This window comes from Aristolochia californica, unplaced genomic scaffold (assembly GCF_029961685.1).
Source record: "Aristolochia californica isolate CCGP_79_NKW_82.1479 unplaced genomic scaffold, dmAriCali1.0.hap1 SCAF_5, whole genome shotgun sequence".
Taxonomy (NCBI): domain Eukaryota; kingdom Viridiplantae; phylum Streptophyta; class Magnoliopsida; order Piperales; family Aristolochiaceae; genus Aristolochia; species Aristolochia californica.
The window spans coordinates 43,634,092-43,655,838 of record NW_027182214.1 but is presented as its reverse complement, the minus strand read 5'-3'; the positions used below and the strand labels follow the sequence as shown (position 1 = coordinate 43,655,838).

Below are 21,747 nucleotides of genomic sequence, written 5' to 3'. Positions count from 1 at the left end.
CAGTATGTTTGGTTCCAGAGCTGTTTTTCATTTGTATTTATTCTTGGCTCAACAGAGAAATTATTTGTTTCTTAACGTGAAATCTCAAGTCTCGCAGAGATGAGTAGTGTAAATTTAAATAAGTGGCAAATCGACTCTCCATTGAAATTTTTTACCGTCTGATGCACCAATTACAGGCAGGCGGACCTTGCCAAATGTGATCACTATTTAGGCAAATGTTTGAGGTTTGAATCTATAGTGAACAATTTCAAAGCAATGACAGGTTGTCTTGAAGACTCGAGCAAACGGATGCAAAGTAGCTGTTACTTGTTGGGCTCCGGAACGAGAAGCAATGTGGACGACGCACGAGCCTTATATAACAACGTTTACTCAGGTAACCTGAGGTATCAGTTCAGAGAGCTTCAGCTCGGAACAGTGTTCATTTGTTTTTCCAAATCATATTTCTTTATCATTAGCTTCGTACTCCAAACAATTCAGCAATGACAAAAAAATTAAACCGCAGGAACCTCTTTCACTAGGCCTTAGATCAGTTGATAGCCATTTTTTATAGAATTTAACCAAAGAGCAAGGAACCAAGTTAAATCAGCAAGAATCTGTGTTACACCTTAGGCTTACAAATCCACAAGACGCACACGGAAGCATTTTCAGAACGAAAATAGATCTTTATGAGTGCTCAATATCTAATACACTCCAGAAAGAATAATGCAGGAAGAATCCCCCAAAAGCCTCCAAATCTTCATTATGTAAGCAAGATGCTTACAGCTCCTTACGACCCCTTCTGCAATTACAAAGAGGGTCGACAAAATTTACATGATAGCCTCCTCACAAGTACTTGTACACCCTAACCATCCAATCTCTCTTTACATCTATTCTCCAATTCAGCTCCATTACGAGTTCTCAACAAAGATATCAGTCGTTGATTCTGTCACAAGCTAACGAATAGGATGATACTGAGCTGATACTCGTTTTGGGGGCAGCTTGCGTAGGATGTAGAGGACGAGTGCTGAAGGAAGGACCTCCGCTAGCTGTTATCAAAACATTAGCATATAGGAGAAACATTTCAGAGACAAATTCAACGACAGCGAACACATCATTGCAGAGAAGCGAGTACAATTAGACTTACCGCATAGTATATGAGGTTCAAAACTGGATGATCCATCACCTCGAGAGACACATTAGCATCAAATGCAGAAACCATGACCTGCAAATTGGGGCACCCGTCAGTATGTTGTATCTCATACCGTTGTTTTGCAGATGCCAAACGATCTTCACTTATCTCATCAATCATGTCAAATTCGTCTAATTCCGGTACTCTCACTGAATTCATCATCACCGCTGCTTGTTCAAAATGCAACTATTTTTTTACCACAAAGTTCTTCCTAAAGATTTAGTTACTCTTCCTAGCACTCCTCACACAAAACAAAAGGGGTAACAATATCAAGTGACTGACAAATGGCACATTTTTTTGTGGACAAACTGACTTAGATGACACACAACAAAACCAAGAAAACAAAATCCCCAGGGCTTTGTAGCAGTAATCACAATTGCAGTTCCTCAGAGCAAACCCTCTCACAAGGATTATCTTTGCATAGGATGATTACAGGCAATGCAGGTTCCACTAACCAAAGTAGTATCACTGCAGATGAGCAAGAATCCAGTGTGACTATTAAACTACAGCAGCAATTCAACTAATGAATGTTTTATCTGGTCACTTATTTTGAGCAATCAAGTCGATAGAAGACCACTCAAGTTCATTGAACCTGTGATTGAAATGGATGTAACATTCTTCGGAATATTTAACACTTTTTTCATCATTTCGCAATCTTCTATCAGGTGATTAAAGACAAAATATACATTCCAACAGTCAACAGGTATTATAAGTAATAACAGCCTAGATGGGTACTAGTGGGATAAGGTACTTCAAAATGTACATCCAATTGGTACTTCTTTCAGGGGAGCAATGTTCAAGGTTTAAGGTACTTACCACAATGCATCTTATAAGAAAGCATGTGAAACATATGGCCGTAACAGATCCAACCTGCATGCAAACAGATATCACTAAAATTGGCACTAAGTTACTGAACAAAGTAGTCATTATTAAATATAGGTTTAACTTTCTCTTGCAAACAAGGTAAATGATTAAGGAGTAGTTTTACTCAACATACAAGCAAGTGACCATAGTAGACATTATCTTTGAGATGTGTAAACACTCCCTATGTACGACTGAATTCAGCATTCTCTGCTTCCGTTTTTTTCTTTTAAAAATGGCACTTTCCTTTTCTTCTCATACTAATATTTGTCTAGCCTGACCGGCATGATCTGAAAATCATTCTTAGGAGTAAAGGAAAGTGTGATTCATTGCCTCCTATAAACATGGAAAACTGACTGAATGGCAGCACACTTTTTTACTGTCTAAATCTCGGTACATACTGATGAGCACATCTATAACAGAGTATGGGATGTAGTGTGGATGGGGGTGGTGACTTCTTTTCTTATCTGTTACTCCTTTTCTTCTCTGTTACTTCTTTTTTCTCCAAAGCTTTGTTGTGACCACAAAGTAAAGAAACTTCAATTTTTTAGGTAGTGAATGAGATTTTATTAAAGAGGCAAGGAGAGGAGTAAAGGAATTCTTCTCATCCTTTTGCTCTATTATCCACTAAAACCATTTTAGTTATTTTTCTTTTTTTTATTTTTCAAAAAATTTACCTCACTATGAAGTCTTTTGATTCCTCTTGTATCTATTATTATTTTCAGCTTCCTCTATTTCTTGCGAGTCCAATTTGTTAATTATAAGATTTAGGGTTTGGCCAAACTATCTCAAAATGTCTACTTAAATAGAAAAAAAGATAACACACCAGACTGATCAGAGAGAGGATTTCTCTTCTCATTTTACTTAAATGTTAAAACCCCTATGTTTCATGTTTTTGAGCCCTAACTTGTTTATTCACTTATTTCAGCATTTTATACCAAAAAGATAAGAACATCCCAAGTAGCTCTATACAGAGAAAGAGCAGCACACACCTCATGAAGTTTCTTTCGCCGTCCTTTAGATTCAATTGGAAAGCGCCTAAGCATGAAAAATAGTCTGAAAGAAAAATGAAGAATAAAAAACAGACATTAAACATCTTAATCTATCTTACAAATCAAAACCTTTTTTAGGAAGTAATAAATAATGAAACAAACTCTTTACAAAGTCTAGAATTGAACTCAAGAACACAACTTCCCACAGAGAGAGAGAGAGAGACAGAGACAGAGACAGCGTCTTACAGCAATAGAAAGTAAGAGATTATTCTTACTCACCTTCCACCATATACAAGAAAACCCAATGCCGCGATAAATGATACCACTGTGGAGAATTTAGTCAAATACTTTTTAGCAAAAGGCATGCAAGGAGAAATATAGCTCTGATCCATCACAAAAAACAATAACAAGCAAAAGGAGGAAAATGACTCAGTAGTTCAAGGTAAAAGAGTCAAAGAAGGAAGCTTTACCCGCAATGAATACATTTCCAATTGTCCCCACAACAACATTATCACTTATCCACAAATATATCCAGATGCAGACCTGATGCCAAGAGCGTTATGCATAAGAAACAGCTGATGGTCTACAAATCATAGAGGGCATAATACTTATACCTAGAGTGACGAATATCAAAATATTAAAAGCAAATGAAAGAAATCAGGGTTGCTTACCTGTATGAAATATATCCCACAATTAACTGAAATATACACTATCTTCAGCTTTTCTGTTGGAAGACTTCTTGCCTGCATTATATTTGTGGGATGAGATCCAATCAGAGGTCCACAGGTTTTGTTATCAAGTTTTACATGAGTAGAAAGGGACATCACAAGCACAGAAAGGAGAACCGGAAATAAATGCTTACTTGCCTGATGATATATCTCTGCCCAGAAGAGAACTAACAATGTGTATGTCGAGAAAAACAAGATCCCAGGAAGGTCTAGTAACACTAAAGTGAATACCTGTTTCAAGAATATATGAGGCACACAATTAAACAAACAAAAACAAAAATAAAAAGCCTCTCCCAGCATTTTCTCTGTGGCCAAGCATTGATATTAGTAAATAAAAAAAAATCAACCCATGTCTTGGTTCTTTGGAACCCAACATGGTGATTTCACAAAATGATCAGGAAAGTAGAATCAATTATTGGTCCTGTACAACGTATAAATATGATAAAGGGCCTCACCCTTGGCTTGAAAAAGAATACTTGCTTGTGAAATCCAAATACAACAGCTCGTACTGCAATATAGGTTATTAATTAGAAAGAAGAATATGCATAAAGGACAAAGAGCAACTATAGTGTCAGAGAAGATTCATAGTTACCTCCATTCACTATGAAGTTCATCAGATGGAAAACCTTTTGCGTTGTCCAGCCATATTCAGGCACTCTCAGATCAATTCTTATTAGTTGAATCTGCATCCACATCCAATTGTCATAACAACGATTAAACAAGTTTAAGCTTTTGTACATTGTGTCTAGAACTGTCTTTTTCAAAGATAAGCGATGCATCTGCGAAGTTATTCAAATCCGTATTGGAGAGAATCAAATTCGTATTAGTTGAATCTGCATCCAAATCCAATTGCCATAACAACGATTTAACAAGTTTACGGTTTTCTTAATTGTGTCTAGAACTGTCTGTTTCAAAGATAAGCGATGTGTCTGCAAAGTTATTCAAATCCATACTGAAGAGAATTAAAATGAAAAAAATGAAGCCAACAGATACCACAATTCAAGTGTTAGAATTCCTCCATTACGACAATATCTTATTAAGTTTGTCTTTTTTTTTTCTTTCAAAGACAAGGAAATTAAAAAGGTAAACTGTAACAAGTTAACATCGTTATACCCAAAAGTCTGAAAAGCAAATGAAAATTTTTTTTTGCCAGCAGCAGCAAAAGAACAAAAAGTAAACAGACGTGCCTCCTGACAGACAAGAAAACAAATTGGGAGAATAAAAAGGATAGAGATGTAGGCCAGCAGTAAATCTCCGAAGTAAGCCCTCGAAGACAGAAAATCAGAGTCGTTGCTTCAGCAACAAATATGAAGCGGTCTTGCATCCAAATACGAAGGCGTAGCATAATTAACTCTATAATCACTAACAAGAATGTTGCAATTAACTTTCAGAAACCACAAATTAAGTCACAAGGTAGGACACTCATTAACTCAAAAGCTTTAACAACAAAAACAAGAAAACATTGAGTATCAGTGGTACAGATGGCTCTTCTGACTGCAATAAGAACAGAACTAATAAAAAAAAAACAAAAATTTTGACTTTTCACACACACACAAAGCGCATTCCAGGTACGAAAGCTCAAACGGCTTCGCTCTATTTTGACAAAACCACGGCACGGAACAAACACTTCCAACAAAATCCGCCATCCCGCCGCACGACAGTAAGGTCCCAAGCTTCCCTCCCATAGACCTTCACAGAAAGAAAGACAGATAACTCAAAGACCACGATCTCCGGAACTTCACTCATCGCATCCACTAAATCCAGTTCCCAAACTTCACCAGCACCGCAAAAAGAACAACAATGACACCACCAACCACCGTGGAAAGAACGATCAAAACCGAATCATCATAAAAACAACCAAAGGAAAAGAAAAAGGACCGCACCAGCGCAACGGAGGAAACAAGCGCATAAGCAGCACAGAGGAAGAAGAAAATCCCATCCTGCCATTGAGGAGACTCGTTGATGTCATCCCACCAGTTGGCCAGAGCAAGAATATCCATCGTCGAAGTATTCGAGGGCAATCTCGTCATTTCTCCCTTCCCAGAGCTCAATCCTAGCAGGAACAGAAAAGAAAAAGAACTCAACAAACTATCAGAACCAAAATCAAACAAACCGAAAAAACTATACCATGAGAATCAATCACACAACATCTCAACCATACCAGACGGTCTTCGACGGCTGCCGATTCGATCTATCAACCACCTAAGCGTCTCAGCTCTGCCACAGGAGAGAGACTGGGAGAGGAAGGTGGAGAGAAGGAGCGGCGGGAGTATTCCTGTATTTTTTAACTCTAGAGAGGGGAAATCAAATAATTCGTTTCTGGACTGAGGCGGGTGGGCTTGGGTGAAGTCCGCAGAACGAGGACACACAGGCACGGATTTTAACTGGTCACTTTTTGTCATGAATTAACAGAATGTAACACTAGATTCCGGGATCGTCCACAGGCGAGGAAAGTGTGGGAGATTGGAAGGTTCGCCAGGGTTGACACTTCAGCCCCTGCATGCCCCATTTTATGTTAATAAGACTATAATTTATTTAATTAATATTACAGGGGTACCTAAGGTATTCAAACAGAATTGTAAGGGTATATAAGTAATTATACATCATATAACTAACCGAATTTTAAATTATATGGAAGCATATTTAATAATTTATTAAATTCTTGACAAATTTTTTTGAGAGAAGAAGATCGGACAGTCCAGGGGAACTTTGAAGAGGCAGTAACGGGGGTTGAAGAGAGATGGCGGCTGTCGTTCATCTCAATTGCCCAGATTAAATCGAGTTCTTGCTTCCCTCGTGGGGGCGACCTCCCCGTCCCAAAAGGCGGCCGTCCCTTCAAAAGCCAATCTTGGTGATTTTAAATTTACTTTTGCTTACAGGATCGTATTGCCGCCCCTTGGACTTGAAAACAGCTTCCAGTCAATAATCGACATTGGGAGTTTGACATCATATCTGGGTTTGGGTGTTCTCCAGAGGCGGTCCGTCTGGAATTATCTGCACCCACCTTGGCTTTGAACAGTTTCACGTCGTCAGATGCTTATCCGCGGAAGCCCCGATGTGGATTTCCATTTGAATGGAACCAGAAACGGACAAGGAGTCGAGCACAAATGCAAAAAGCAAGAAAAATAATTTGTACTTCCATTACAAACAAGACTTTGAAAGAAAAGGAATCGAATACATACACAAGGAGTCGAGCTTATGCACGAGAAAGCTAAGCACATTCACATGGAATCGAGTACAAGGAATAGAACGCGAGGGAAGTAGACAGTCGAAGACCCCAAGTTAGGCTCTTCCTAATTTATAAAAACAATCTTTTTAATCTTGAATCAATGGGGACTGTTCAAGCAGAAAACAAGCTAAAATCAGTATCTTTTCAGTAATATTTTCCAACACAAGTGGCATATTTAGTTACATCTCCTCAATATGCAAGCTGTTAACTGCAAAAATTCATGAATTTCCTTACTGTTCTATGAGAATAAAACATAATCTTCACCATCTGGCTGTCATTCCCTGTGTATAAACTCTTAAAAAAGGGAAGTCTACGTCTCTTTAAGCAGTTAGGACGATTTCCCTGTAACTTCTGCTGGTATCAAAAACAAAAATCCAACAGGAATAAATGTGCAAACAAGCTGAACACAGAGACCAATGACAAGATTGTCAAAAGAGTCTGACGATATCTTTAGAACTGAAGCGAGACTAACTCCAAAAATGGAGCTCAGAGTGGAGCCAAAGTTGTTTATGGACATAAAGAGTGCAAAGAGAGTTCCTTCAATACCGGGCGGGCATAGCTGCCCTGAAATGATCAAGAAGGGCATCATCCTGAATAATAGTTTGGACGATGAACACATGTTAGCATTGAAGATCAAACAACATGTTAGAGTTCTGATATGTATGCATGGTAGTATAAAAGAACCAACAACATATTACAAATCTTTGCATTCACTAAAAGGTATCTGCTGATTAATCCAAAAAGCGGAAGCATGAAATTCTTCTCAACCCCATTTATCACATATTGAAATACTAAAGAAGCCAAAGAGGGCTGAAGGTTACTGACAGATGAAATAATAAGTATAGACTGCCTGAACACACAGATACATATATGTATATATGCTTAGATAAGATTTTCACAATGATAACCTTAAAAGTCAAGGACAAAAGAACAATGTTATAAAACCCAACATGGTCACCAACTTGGCAAGATGACTGAGTCCGGTTTAAGCTCGGTCTATTAGGGTTGAACACTGTATTCTCGAAGATGACATCATCCGACATTATTAGTTGTTCTTGGAAAAAAAAAACTTTTATTGAGGGAGAACCATCTCCCTAATCTTCCCAAGGGAAGATGCATAGCCCCTCCCCTCCCCCTTCTTTCAGCAGGAATCTTTCCTCCGCTGATAAGGCAGGGCTATGCCCCCTTCCCAATTATCTTTCCGAGAATGAAGTGGGGTTATGTCCCCCTCCACTACCTTATGCAACAGGGGATCCCTCCCCAATCGTTGCAGTTAAAAGGAGGAGTCTCTGCCCTCCCTGCTGTTGATAGTGACAATGGCAGGGCCTCTTCCCTTGCAAGTGCCAAAGGAGAGGGGGATCCTTCCCCATGACAAATGGCCAAGCTGACTGAGCCAAAATACAAACCTAGCCTAATTAACCAAGTTTAAACCATTCTAGGTCATGTAAAGCATAGACCTAGTGGAAGGATTGGGCCAAATTAAATACAGTTCAGCTGGCCAGTCTAGCCTACCTTCAATAACAGTGCAAAAAAAGCCAAAATACAAGAAAATTATTTATGAAGAAGAAGCCACTTACTTTAGCTGGTTGATAGCATCAGCAAGAGCAGATCCACAAAGCACCATAACTTTATCCGAGATGCCGAACTTCACATTTAACTGGGACACTAGAACAATATCTAGGAGGGTCAAAGTAGCCAATCCGACATGGGCCCACCTATATGAGGTCAACCATTTAGAATTAAAACAAAAGAAGCTAATTTGATGTGAAATTAACTACTACTAATGTTGGAACAGAATTAAAAGGTTACATACATGAGAATTCTTCTCAAGGACATGTGCTTCAAAAAGCGATTGTACGTGAATGTTCCAAACATGAGGCTGAACCATCCTAGTACACGAACATATGCCAAAAATGATGCCTCAAGGTGCAAGAACTCAGTCTGGTGATAGAACATGACTGTTGAGAGGTTTGGAATGCTAATACGGGCCAAGAAAAACCATGCCATTGGTCTAGCCTTACCACAACATGTTCAAGGACCAAAGTTTTGTGATTAGGAACTAAAGATGGCACAACAATCTAGATTTTTAATTTAGAGGAAAAAGGGAATAAATACCTCAGTATTATAGGCTGTTTAAATGCCAGAAACAGACTAACGACAGCTGATCTTAGTGATGCGTACCATGTCTTCACCAATGACTTCTGAGAGTTCTGATTAACAGAGCTAGTGATTGTTCTTTTCCTTTTCTTACTTTTAGCTTTACTCTTCCTCCTTTTCTGAAAACCAAATTGCTCGGGCTTGGAAGTCTTATTAGAATTAGCATCAAGCTTCAGTTTGCCAAATGGGTCTTCTGAACTTGCATTCCCCAACAGCACTTTGGTTCCTGAAGGAACGTCTTGAACCAAACCACAAGAAAATAACTGGATGGTTGGGAGGATGGAGAAAAGAAAAAAAATCTTGTCTGTTGACAGATTCTTCAGAGTGTATCCTCCTAAAAAGCTTCCAAATATTCCTCCAATGGCCATTGACGACCAAGATATTGACTGGAGATCACCTGCAAATGATGCCCTGTTAAAGGGTAATAAGTTATATCAATTTCTACATGGAAAAATCATAAACGGAAAAAGGATAGCCCCTGGCATTGATCGGATCAGCATGAACCTAGATGGACAACCAATCTTTGAGTATTACTCAATCAGTTGAATTGTGAAGCTACCCAAGTTTGAACTAGGATTCATTTATTAAAATCAGGTCGATATCAGAAATTTCAACAAAATTTCAGACAAAATACTTTAAGAATATTAAAACACAAGAAGACGCTTCCAAATTGATATTAGAAAAATAAAACACCATAAAAGAAGACTGTGATCTGGAAAATAAAGCTAGCATTCCAAATAGACATGCGAACCAGGGTTTCATGACAAGATATCGGAACTTGTACCTTGTAGTGAAAAATCAGGTACAAGATCCAAGATACCTGGCCCGGTAAGCGACATATCGCACTGAAAAATAATTTTCTACCATGTAAGGTGTCTGTGATAACTTGTCCGGAAAGCAATAGTATGTGAAATCCTTGCTGAACAGGAAAATATCATAAAGAAACCAACTTCTATAAAATGAAGATTATCCTTAACTTTTTGACCTGTTCAAACTGTTTTGGCCATGGTAAGCACTCCGTTGCCATAGAAAACTCATCTATGTCGCACTAAAACTTAGCCTAAGGAGTTTCAGACACTGGGTCAGAAACAGTCTATATCCTATCAGCTTTATTGAACTGCCCCAACCCTCAGCACTAATTTGGTTTTACTCATAATGAAATGCACATACCTCTCTGATTTGACTGCTTCTGCGATCATGGCATCAACAACTACATCAGACATGGCCGAACCCACATTCTGTACAGTCAGGAGAATCATCAGGGATGTGATGGAACTCCTGAAAGATGATTCCACACCTAATAGAATCCATGGGAAAAGAGAAAGCACAGTCGCTACTACTATGTATGGGATCCTTTTACCCCCTCTAATAGGGATACAGTCAGATAAGATTCTGCAAAGATCAAAACAAGTTGGGATCAGCAAATGGAGAAATTTTTGGCAGTTAGATAAATCTAGAAATTCTTTGCAAATTTCTCAAAGTGATAAGTAAGAAACAGGGGATGCATGAGGAAGCAATGACCTACCCATAAAGAGGTTTTATACTCCATGGGATCAATGCAATGGAAACTACAAATTGTGAGGCAGAGGGTGACAACTTAAGAATGTCTTTCATCTGATAAGAAATTGCTGTCCATACAAAGGATCTGAAACCCTACACAAGGTCCAGATAGAAGGTGTGAGATAAGAAAAGCAGCTATTTTCTGCAGTTCTAACATGAAAATTATCAGAGAGAAAGTGTGTGTGTGTGTGTGTATGTGTATATTCGTTTGTATTTAAGTAGTGTAGAGAACAACTTCTGTCTAAATTTTCTTCAATTGACATGGATCTTCTGTTTTCAGCAAAAATGCAGCAATATAAGGTTTTCATGGTCAACATGCATGAAGCTAATGGTGCCAGTGCAAAAATATAGGTTGCAGGGAGATAATAATATTTTTGATTGACAAACACAAAATCTTCCAATGTTATAAAACAAACTGAGAATAAGTTACAAATTATATAATCCAAATTCAACATCCAAGTACTAGAGTTCTTGACATACTCGTAATAGAACTTTTATTTCTTTCACTATGTTAACTGAAACCTTAAAAAATTTCACTGACAGACATTTTCAGTAGAGAAACAGCTACACTTACGATTTCCAGACCATAACTTCTTTCTCAGGTTACCTCAGAAAGCAAAAAGAAAAAGGAGAACCAGTAATATTTCTAGCAGATAAAGTCAGATCAGCCTCATTAAATCCAAACTCTAAAGCATCTTGATGGTATAAATAATTATTATTGGAAAAATTTAGTGTGTAGAATTGGTTTAAGCACTGAGCCAGTTTGTAGCTTAAACCACATTGTTGGAATTTGGATTGAGCCCAGTTCCATCCCAAAATGACTAGCCAATTAGGAGACCTATAGCTCAACCTTATAGCCGATTAACTTTTTTTCTCATTTTTCAATGTGGGACTTTTTTCCACTCAACACGCATCCTTCTATGTCAACCAGGTAAAGGATCATCAAAACCATTATAAACGTAATACATTTCTAATCTTGTACCATCTGTAAATTTCTTCACAAAATGCTAACTTTAAGGATCTTTTCATGCTCCCCCAGAGCTCAATAATACTTGGATGATAATACTCACAAGTCAAAGTCATATATTTTTCACTAACATGTATGCTAAATTATGTGCTGTACTTCCACTGTCTGATTTGTTTTGGTTGGGTTTTGTCTCACATTTCACACTGCAATTGGGCTGCAGTTGGATTTGGGCCCATTTCGTTGCAGGGGTAATATTTATTATGAGGGGAAGGATTTCCTAATTTTCCTACTTATGGTCTGGTATGCATTTGAGAGAGTATGGTGGGATGAAAGAGAGAAAATGAGTTTGAGAGAGCTGTAGAACTTATTGTATGAGTGGATTCTCAAATTCTCTCCGTGGTAGCAAGTATGTATACCAAACCACAGAAAATTTTCTCTCTTGTTTGTGACTGGCGTTTTTCTCAATCCACATTCACGTGTTCAAAAGAAGAATAACAAAACAATCTGGAATATGAACACTATAGCTTGTTTATTTTTCATTTGCTCCAAGATGCACAACGCTTCTGCTTCAGTCATAGATAGGAAAAGGCAAATCCAAATGAACACGTAAATGTCTTAACCCAGACCTACTCAATCTCCCTACCTAATAATCCAAGTGCATAGAATGTCAATCATCTGACACTCTCATATTAAAAAAAACACCCATTTAATCCATGAACACCAAAATTCTCAATAACCAATCCAAGAATCTAAATTCCTACGCTATCCTCAATTCTCAATAACCAATCCAAGACTCTAAATTCCTACGCCATCCTCAATTTTCAAACGATCATGAAAAGGGCGTAGAAGAATCTTAAAAAATCACAAACAGAAAAATTCAAAAACTCAAACACCAATAAATAGAAAGGATTAAAGAAAAAAAAACCTGGGTGAAGTAAATCAAAGAGATCAGCCACAGAAATGAGGTTCCAAACGCAGCACGCAACTGCCGTAGCCATGATATCATTCTCTTTTCCTCTGCGGAGACTCAAGACGACTTCCTAGTCGCAGCTCTCAAAGGAGACGGTCCAGCCAGATAGAACCGAAAGAGAATGAGCGTAAAAAAAGGAGGAGAGAGGAAACGCAAATGCTTCCATGTTTAAAGGGGGCAATGCGTTCATTTGTTCTCCAGGATTTCCCGGTCTTTCTTCAGCATAGCCACGGTCCACGGACTCTAGCCGTTTCTTCCGTTAGTCAGCAGACACGCTTACAGATCGGACAAACCGAGATCGGTTCAACAATCGCGGGTCCCAAGACCTAATGTTCCACGACTAGCAAAGGGCGGGCTTTGTAGCAGCCCGTCATACGAGCCCAGTTACAAAACCCATCTTCCGCCCCATTTCCAGCTCTCCTATCCCAAAATTGACTGGATTCCGGATTCTGGAATATTCCTTCAAAATTCCCACGTGGAATCGCTTTAGTTAACCCTGCCTAAAGCCCTAATCTATCAAAAATTGGCTAAAAATAAAAATTTTAAAACTCGATTTTATTAAATGAAAAATGACAAAAGCCACAAAACTCGTGCCATGTCCTCCAACTCTTATCTCAATCATTCACAAACTTCCACTGCACTCAACCAACCGGCTCTTGCTCTGTAGTCTGTCTGCCATGAAGCTGCTCCAGTGGATCTTCTGTCTTCTTCTCTTTCGTTCCATCTTCTTCCACGTGCGTGCCATCAAAACCCCTTTTCGTCCCCAGGACCTTCTTCCCTTGCTCCCAAGGCAAGTTTCGTGGCCTCTCCTCAACTCTCTACGCAGCCCCGTCGATCTTCTTCCGACCTTTGTTGGCGTCGCTTCGTCTTCCAACTCTACTCCCGAATGGAAGGGTGCTTGCTTTTACAAGAACAGAGCGTGGATGGAATTTCACAACAAGAGCGGGAGTGCGTTTGGTGGGGGTACGCTTCATCTGAAGGTGGGGAGTTTGATCTTTAGGATGTATATTTTGTTTGCGGGCCGGAATTCGTTGACTTCAGTATAGTTGTCGGCCGCTAGTGATGTGGTTTTTATGAAAAAGTAAAATTTTAATGATTTATTGGCTTTTAATGGCTGGAGTAAGTATGATATATGATTTTGTTCGTCTGGGGCTTTAAAGTCACTCTTTTTCGTAGGTGGGAATCAGAATTTAGGAAGCTGGGTAGTTGTTGGCTTTTTGGTTTTAGACTGTGCAAGAGTTGTTTTAGAGGTCATGTTTCTCTGTTGCTTTGTCTTTCCTTTGGCATGTTCCTCTTGGTTCTCTTATTCGTCGGGAGAAATCGAGCAAATTGATACCAAAGTTTGCTGAAAAGGGATAAGCATTTTCCCGTCAGCACTGAAACGTACTAGCTTTAGATTTTTTTCTCTTTTTTTGATTTTTAAGCCATTCAATATACTATTACGTGGATGCATATCCGCCGTGAAGTGGGCCGATTCCCTTGCAAGAGAAGGGTTTTACCATCAACACCTTGTTGTTGGTGATGCCCTCCCACTTACGGATTGATTTTTAGCTGTCTCGTGCTGTCACTTTGTTAGATGTAATTTGCTGGTTTTTCTTTCTTTTAGCTGTTTTTCTTTTTGTAAGTTGTCTCCCTTCGGGCTCTCTTAATAAAATTGCTCATCTTATTAAAAAAAGGTCATCGATATTTCTTCCAGGTTCTAGTCTTTGTTGTCCATCCTAGTTTGGTTGTTTTATTGTAATTGGATTTGGCTGGTGTGGTTGACATTTGAGGAATTATAATGAGGATACTTGCTAGGAATTTTATCCTTCAGCTTGAATGGGCGTGAACTAACGGGACTGGCACTTTTATGTTTCTCTGTCTTCACATGACGTCTGTTTCAGGCAAAATCATAGAAAAGCTGATGTGTGATTTGATCTTTAGTTACCAGCTTTAGATGGAGCAACATGTGCTACTGTTTTATCTAAGCTCCTCAATGGTTTCGTCACTAACAGGTGAGCAATGCTCATAGCTGGACATGCATGGATCTCTACGTCTTTGCAACTCCATATCGTGTGACGTGGGACTACTACTTTTTGGCTCGGGAACATACTTTAGAGTTTAAAGAGTGGGAAGGAAAAGAAGAACTTGAATATGTGAGCTTCAAGTCCCCAGTTACTTTTCTTTGAGCATGTAGTATGGTTATTGATGGAAAACAATGTCAAAGATTTGCATTCAAATCTCTGCGAGCAATCTTTGGCAATCCATTTACTTGTTCATAGTTGTCAACTTTGATAATGATGATGATATGTTTCAGTTTCAGTTATGAAGCAAAAATTTCTCACTAACTCCATGAAAGGAATAAACATGAAAGTAAAGGATGTGTTTATTTCATTTTAGGTGAAACATAAAGGGGTTTCAATATTCCTCTTGGAATCGGGTACGTTGGGAACACTCCGTGCCCTATGGGATGTATTTCCTCTTTTTGCAAATACTGGATGGGGTGAGAATTCAAATCTTGAGTTCCTCAAGAAGCACATGGGGGCAACATTTGAAGAACGTCCAAAACCATGGATTTCAAATATCAGTGTTGATGATATCCACACAGGAGATTTTTTGGTCCTATCAAAAATTCGAGGACGATGGGGTGGTTTTGAGACCTTGGAGAAATGGGTTTCTGGGGCTTATGCTGGTCATACTGCAGTTTGCTTGAAGGATTCTGAAGGAAATCTTTGGGTTGGTGAATCTGGACATGAAAATGAAAAGGTATTTAATTTTTTCATGCTACTTACAATGCTTCTGATTTTTTTTTTTTTATTCCCTAAACATGGTTCACACAGAGTGTACATGGGGAGATAAAATCTTCTGTCTACTAAATTTGTTTATTTGTAAATATGAACTGTTATTTTCTCAATTTTGCAACTCTATTCTCAAAATCTCCATAATTTGTCATATTTTTCATTCTATTTTCTTTCTTTTTCTTTCTCATAATAGGGAGAAGATATTATAGCTTTATTGCCCTGGGATGAGTGGTGGGAGTTTGAGCTCAACAAAGATGATTCTGATCCTCAAATCGCATTGCTTCCTCTTCATCCTGACATTCGAGCAAAATTTAATGAGTCTGCTGCTTGGGAGTATGCAAAAAGCATGGCAGGGAAACCTTATGGTTATCATAACATGATATTCAGCTGGATAGATACTGTGAATAAAAACTATCCTCCACCTTTGGATGCTCACTTGGTATTTTGCTTTTGTTACTGCTTTTCCATTTTTAAATGTGATTTTTTGGAGTTTCAGATTGAGGATGTTCTCAGATAGACATGTAGGATGTTTTGGTCTATATTCATCATGTGGATAACATCTGGCACCTTCCAGGTTGCTTCTGTTATGACAATGTGGAATCATATCCAACCTGAGTATGCTTCTAACATGTGGAATGAGGCGCTGAACAAGCGGCTAGGTACCCAGGTAAAAATTAGTCTATGTTCATTGTAGGTTTTTTCTTTTTAATATAAAAGTTACTCTGTTTTTCTTATTTGACTGGACATTTTGCTTCTCTGTTCTGTCCATTGTTCAATCATCATTGCTTGGGCATCTGGCATTGCTTTAGTTTCTTCTTTCCTATTATTTGAGTTACTTTTCTTCCTCAACATTAAAACAATACATGTCATTTTTGCAGGACCTTGATTTACCTCAAATTCTTGTTGAGACTGAAAAGCGTGGTATTCCTTTCGACAGATTGCTGACAATTCCTGAACAGGATAATTGGCTTTACTCTGATGGATATTCAACCTCTTGTGTTGCATTTGTGCTCCAAATGTATAAAAAAGCAGGGCTTTTCGATCCCTTGGCCAGCTCTATCCAAGTCACAGAGTTCACAGTAAGTTTATTTTCTATTACTTCCAGAACTTTCTTTTCATGGCTATAATAAACGCCCGTGCCTTTCTGAGTGCAGTTGCATATTTTGGTATGGAAGCTACTGCAATTTCAGACATAAGCATGCTATTAGAAGTGAGATGTCAATTATTTTCTCATTGAGGACGGGTTAGAGTCAAAACTAAGTGAAAGTTCGGCTAGTAAATGATTTGCCAAAGTACTAGAGGCAAGCTTGGATATTGGTGTCTGGCTCTGGGTTTCAGTGGTTTGATTTCTGTTCATGTGTTTTTGCATTTAGAGTCCACTCCCACCATTTTAAGTCTACAATTGCCAGGATGCCTCACTTAGTGGACTAAAGCTGATCTCCTCTGAAACTTTTTATTTAGCTATCCAGATACCAACTTGGAAGACACATTTTGGATTCTATGCTGTCGCATATAATTCTTTAACTTGGTCTTGAGAACATCAGAAATGTTCTATCTGCAGTTGCTTTTTGGCCCAATATATCAATTATAACAGTTGTAGTCACCCCTTTTTGCTAACTTATTCTTAACCTGCAGATTAAAGATGCTTATACCCTCAAGTTTTTTGAAGATAACATGACTCGCTTTCCGAAATGGTGCAATGAAGATGATGATGTGAAGCTTCCTTTCTGTCAGATTAAAGGCAGGTACAGAATGGAACTGCCAGATTACAATACCATTGAGCCGTATAGTCATATGAATGAGAGGTGCCCTTCTCTACCCCCAGACTATCAGAGGTCACTGAATTGCTAGAACTACGTTTCTTACAGTTGCTGGCTCTTAATTGTTTACTGTACAGAATAGCCATTCAACATCTGGAAGTAAGCTTAAAATGTATATTAGTTTGATATGTAGAAACCACAATGTTATTGAAACCTATTTGAGGCCTTTTTTAAAAAAAAAAACATTTCCCACAGCTTCTAGGGGCAAATAGGAAAATCACTGTTAGCTGTGAAGATTATAAATGACAGAGATTAGATAAAAAGATTTTCAGTCAGAGAGAAACGAAGATAGGGGGAATTACCCTGAGTAGTTCAGTGGTCGTCCTCCATGAGTTCTTCATCTTTGAAAGGTTATCCCAGGTTAAACGACTCCTCCAGGTCCTTGCCTCTCGCTACTTCTGGTCCTGCATTCGAAATAAATCCACAAATATTTAGTTCTAGAACGTACAAGGAGGAGCAAGACGTACAGAAAAGAGAAGATTTTATATACCTTGAAGAACATTTGCGCGAATATCTGGATTATTGGCAAGAAATCGAATAAAAAAAGTCATCATAATTACGAGGGCAACACTATCCTGGATCTCCTCTTCACCTCGTTATCTTCGTCTCGGATATTAAGCAAGCAGGTGACGAGGTCGTCGCGAGGGGAAGCGCGGTCTTCATCCAGCGCTACCCGCTTCTCACGAATGAGTTGGGTGACTCTCAGGCTGCGTTTGAATCGTGTGAAGGGCAAATTCACTAGAATAGCCTACATTCCCAACACCTTCTACCAGTTGGGATTCCCGTTCTAGCCGGAACAGAAGGGAGGTGATGATGTCGAAGGTGCGTGTCTCCATCAGCGGCATCGTCTGAAACATGCATTTTGAAATGTCAAGAATTTTGTTATCTTCCCAGTAGCAGAAATTTCAGTCCGGCTAGATTTTAAAATTTGAAAGAAATGGAGCATACCTTGAGTTCATGTTGATTTCTTCCAGTACATATCAATATGTTGATTACTCACCTCCCCATCCATCTTACCCACGTAATCTTTGACAAGCTCTGGCTTTAAGAAAGACGTCACTGCCGCTCTCACTCGCCGGTGGTGGTTCCCTCTCAAGGCCAACAGATTCCGCCTCCCTAGTATAATGTGAGTGGACCGACTGCTCGTTGACCAGCGTCCCGGAATCGCTGGTAAACAAAAATTTGTCGGCCGCAGACCCACCAGGACAACCGTAGGGGATCCGAACAGGCTGAGCTTCGAAACAGGGCCGTACATCTTCACTCGATCCTCGAGCCATTTCTAGGCAGTGTTCGCTCGCATAGCCAGCAGTAGTTGTAGGTTCTGCCGACGAGAGGCAAGCCCAGAGAACCAGGCGGCAGTTTCTTAGTTGATCTGTTCCTTCCCTCGGTCTATTAGAAAGAACAAGAAGATGGTAGAGAGCACGAGGAAAAGGGTGATGAAGATTGCAGCAGCTTCCATTATCAGGGCGACCCACTTTGCTACTAGAGATGAAGACCTGATTGCAGAGGGCAAAAAAAAAAAAAAACAGAAGGATTGTTGCTTGTTCGATTAAATTCTCACTGGGGACGAAGGGGTGTTTACTTGTGTCAAAACAATATTTTAAAATTATTTTTATGTATGCCACTGTTTATCATTTAGAAATTATAATCAGATTGCCAAGCTATTCTTGATATAATTTTAAGTGACTGCTCCATGCAGGAAGAAGAAGGTTATTCTACTCACAGAGTGAAAAATCAATTATTTTTACTTCTATTGATTTTCTCATCAGGGAAATAATCACTGAACAGTTTCTGTCAAAAATTTCAAAAGTATATCTTGAACCTGTCATCTGTTTACAAAGGAACATCTGGTTGAACTGTGATCTTGACCCTTTTCTTTATGTAGATCATCATTATTCAAGAAAGAAAAAAAAAGGATGAGGCATCATCTCTCATTTGGATATTTCAGGTAGAAGAAAATGTGATCTTGTAACATTAGGCATCAGAGGCTCGATAAGCACTTCTCTTGGGTTCAACTCGGATAGGCAAATCCTGATTTGGGACTGGCAATGGATCCCTCCTGAAAGTGTCATCTTTGCAGCATAGCTTCCAGTCGAATTGGGTGACCAAGTGATGCATGGAGATCAGAATTTCCAACCTTGCAAATTCAGTTCCAGGACAAATCCGTGGTCCGCCTCTAAATGCAACAAACGAGTAGGTGTTATAGGTGTCTGGCTGTCAAAGCGCGATGGATCAAACTTCCAGGGCTCTGCAAAAATGGCCTCATCCATGTGCGTCGACGGAGCGGCCCAGAAGATCTAGAGTTCCACACAGTCAAGAGATAAACGAGCATCAGAAGTCAGTGAAAGGAAGAACCGGAAAAAAAAAATGGGGAAAAGCATCCTTTATTTAAGAGATGTAACTTACTTGCCACCCTTTCGGGATTGTATATCCGTTGAACTCTACATCTTTCAGAACCTGTCTGAAGCTTCCGAACACTGGTGATATCACTCTCAGCAGCTCTGTCACCGTCCTCCATGTATACTTCATCTTTGAAAGGTCTTCCCTGGTTAGAGGCTCATCTGGGTCCTTGCATTTGGCTGTCTTCTTGTTCTACAAAACCAAATGGTTCAATCCATGTTTAGTTCTAGCACAAGTAAGCAGGAGCGAGACACAGGAACAGTCGAATTTGGATACCATGAAGAAGTCAAATCAAGAAAGCCAGCACAACTGAAGAAGTGTCGTGCCCTGCAACCATTACAGTGATAACATTGTCCTGTGTCTTCTCTTCGCTGATCAGCTCCTCGGTGTCTTCGTTTCGGATTTTAAGCAAGCAGGTGATGAGGTCTTCGAACGGAGAAACACAGCCTTCTTCCAGAGCTAGCCGCTTCACACGAATGAGTTCGGTGACCATAGTTCGAACCCTTCGGCTTGCTTTCAGGCTACGGTTGAATCGTGTGAAGGGCAAATTCACTGGAACTGACCACATCCCCAACATCATCTCCCAGAAGGATGAAATGATATTCCGTCGCCGAGGTCCCGGTTCTAGCCCGAACAGAAGGGAGCAGATGATGTCAAACGTCAGGGTCTTCATCAGCGGCAGCACCTGGAAAGTTTTGAAATGTCAAAAATCCTGTCATCTTTCCAGAAACAGAAATTTCAGCTCGACAGAAATGGTGCTTACCTTGAGCTCCTGTTGATCTTTCCAGTACGTATCAACGTGCTTCCTCACCTCTCCATCCATCTTCCCCACGTAATATTTCAATACCTCCGGCTTTAAGAAGGATATCAACGCCGATCTCACTCGCCGGTGGTCGTCCCCTCTCAAGGACGACAGAATCCGCTCCCCTAGTATCATCTGAATCGAACGAGGCTGCTCGTTGCTCAGAATCTCGGAGTCGGTCGTAAACACAAATTTGTTGGCCGCAGGACCCACCAGGAGAGCCGTAGGGGATCCGAACAGGCCCAGCTTCGAAACAGGGCCGTACCTCTTCACTCGATCTTCAAGCCACTTCTCAGCGGTGTTAGCTCGCATAGCACGCAGCAGCTTGAGGCTCTGTCCGATGAGAGGCAAGCCCAGAGAACCAGGTGGCAGTTTCTGATGACTGCCTCCTTCCTCTATCGATCAGAACGAATACGAAGATTGTGAAGAGAGAAAGGAGAAGGGTGACGAAGATTGCAGCAGCTGCCATTATCGATTGAGCGACCCAATTTGTTGACAAAATGAATAGTTAACTACAGTAAAATATGGGGTGTTTATGGAATTCCCCGACTGCTCGTTTCAATGATTGTTCTGGCAAATCTGAGTTCAGTGCAGACCCACGAGCAGGCAAGTATCGAAGAGGAACAGCATTCCCATGAGCCAGAGGTGCTAAGCTCAAATGAATGTCTTTTTGAAGGAAGCAGACTCTGATAATACAAATTTGAAGGTCGTGAAAGGACAGATGTCTCTAGGGAACTCATTGGACTAGGACTTCAAGCTGGCAGAAAGCCGATTGAAGAGATTCTTGTTGTTGATGCACTGTGACCGTGAGTTCCACCTGTCTACCAGCTTCAATTATTTACGGAATCTTACTGCATAATATCCTTCTGGATTTGAACTTCGATGCAGGAGAGCAATGGCAAATCATAATTCGATAGTTATCCGAACCCATCGAATCGATCTTCTTCAATGTCCAGGAAGGAAAAAACAGAACCATCTTTCCATCTCTGAAGTACTCGAATCAAATTGTTAGTTTATTGAAGCTCTTCTGTCTTTATACCATTATCACTTCTTCGCCTACTTTATTCTGTAGAAAAAACATTCCCCCTGCAGAGAGGTCCACCTTCAGTAGACGCCGTCCAGAGATAGAGAAACTCACGAGCAATTTCATGGGTGATCCTCTCGCTCGTATGCTTCGACGAAGAGATTCCTACATTTCGCAAGTCTTGACCTCAATTTCTACTTACATTATCGCCTCTGAAGAGTTCAGATCTTGGCAAATCAAGTTGTTCTTTTGTTAACAAAGAAATTCTGACCATGATTCTTATGCATTG

General features: G+C 39.7%; 3 protein-coding genes and 2 pseudogenes across 3 annotated transcripts; 1 reads left to right on the top strand and 4 right to left on the bottom strand.

Moving 5' to 3' along the window:
* Positions 1 to 542: 542 nt before the first annotated feature.
* Positions 543 to 6,141, bottom strand: LOC137965557 (tobamovirus multiplication protein 1-like). The gene is made up of 12 exons (XM_068811823.1): positions 5,911 to 6,141; positions 5,633 to 5,802; positions 4,342 to 4,432; positions 4,205 to 4,257; positions 3,888 to 3,980; positions 3,693 to 3,764; positions 3,492 to 3,564; positions 3,301 to 3,346; positions 3,022 to 3,085; positions 1,985 to 2,038; positions 1,124 to 1,201; positions 543 to 1,025 (listed from the first exon to the last, which is right to left on the bottom strand). The coding sequence occupies exons 2-12, from the start codon at positions 5,777 to 5,779 to the stop codon at positions 933 to 935; spliced, it is 864 nt and encodes a 287-aa protein (XP_068667924.1). The 5' UTR covers positions 5,780 to 5,802; positions 5,911 to 6,141; the 3' UTR covers positions 543 to 932.
* A 944-nt stretch (positions 6,142 to 7,085) lies between these two features.
* Positions 7,086 to 12,808, bottom strand: LOC137966554 (probable folate-biopterin transporter 4). Its single transcript, XM_068813217.1, has 7 exons — positions 12,588 to 12,808; positions 10,661 to 10,788; positions 10,306 to 10,527; positions 9,094 to 9,546; positions 8,792 to 8,989; positions 8,556 to 8,693; positions 7,086 to 7,568 (listed from the first exon to the last, which is right to left on the bottom strand). Exons 1-7 carry the CDS (start codon positions 12,666 to 12,668, stop codon positions 7,307 to 7,309), a joined length of 1,482 nt encoding a protein of 493 aa, XP_068669318.1. The 5' UTR covers positions 12,669 to 12,808; the 3' UTR covers positions 7,086 to 7,306.
* Positions 12,809 to 13,260: 452 nt separating this feature from the next.
* LOC137966589 (uncharacterized) lies at positions 13,261 to 17,481 on the top strand. Its single transcript, XM_068813263.1, has 7 exons — positions 13,261 to 13,612; positions 14,627 to 14,767; positions 15,012 to 15,377; positions 15,606 to 15,851; positions 15,987 to 16,079; positions 16,291 to 16,491; positions 17,048 to 17,481. Exons 1-7 carry the CDS (start codon positions 13,310 to 13,312, stop codon positions 17,261 to 17,263), a joined length of 1,566 nt encoding a protein of 521 aa, XP_068669364.1. The 5' UTR covers positions 13,261 to 13,309; the 3' UTR covers positions 17,264 to 17,481.
* A 143-nt stretch (positions 17,482 to 17,624) lies between these two features.
* On the bottom strand, positions 17,625 to 19,061 carry LOC137965402 (taxane 10-beta-hydroxylase-like; annotated as a pseudogene).
* An 857-nt stretch (positions 19,062 to 19,918) lies between these two features.
* LOC137965401 (taxane 10-beta-hydroxylase-like) lies at positions 19,919 to 21,156 on the bottom strand (annotated as a pseudogene).
* Between the last annotated feature and the right edge of the window lie 591 nt (positions 21,157 to 21,747).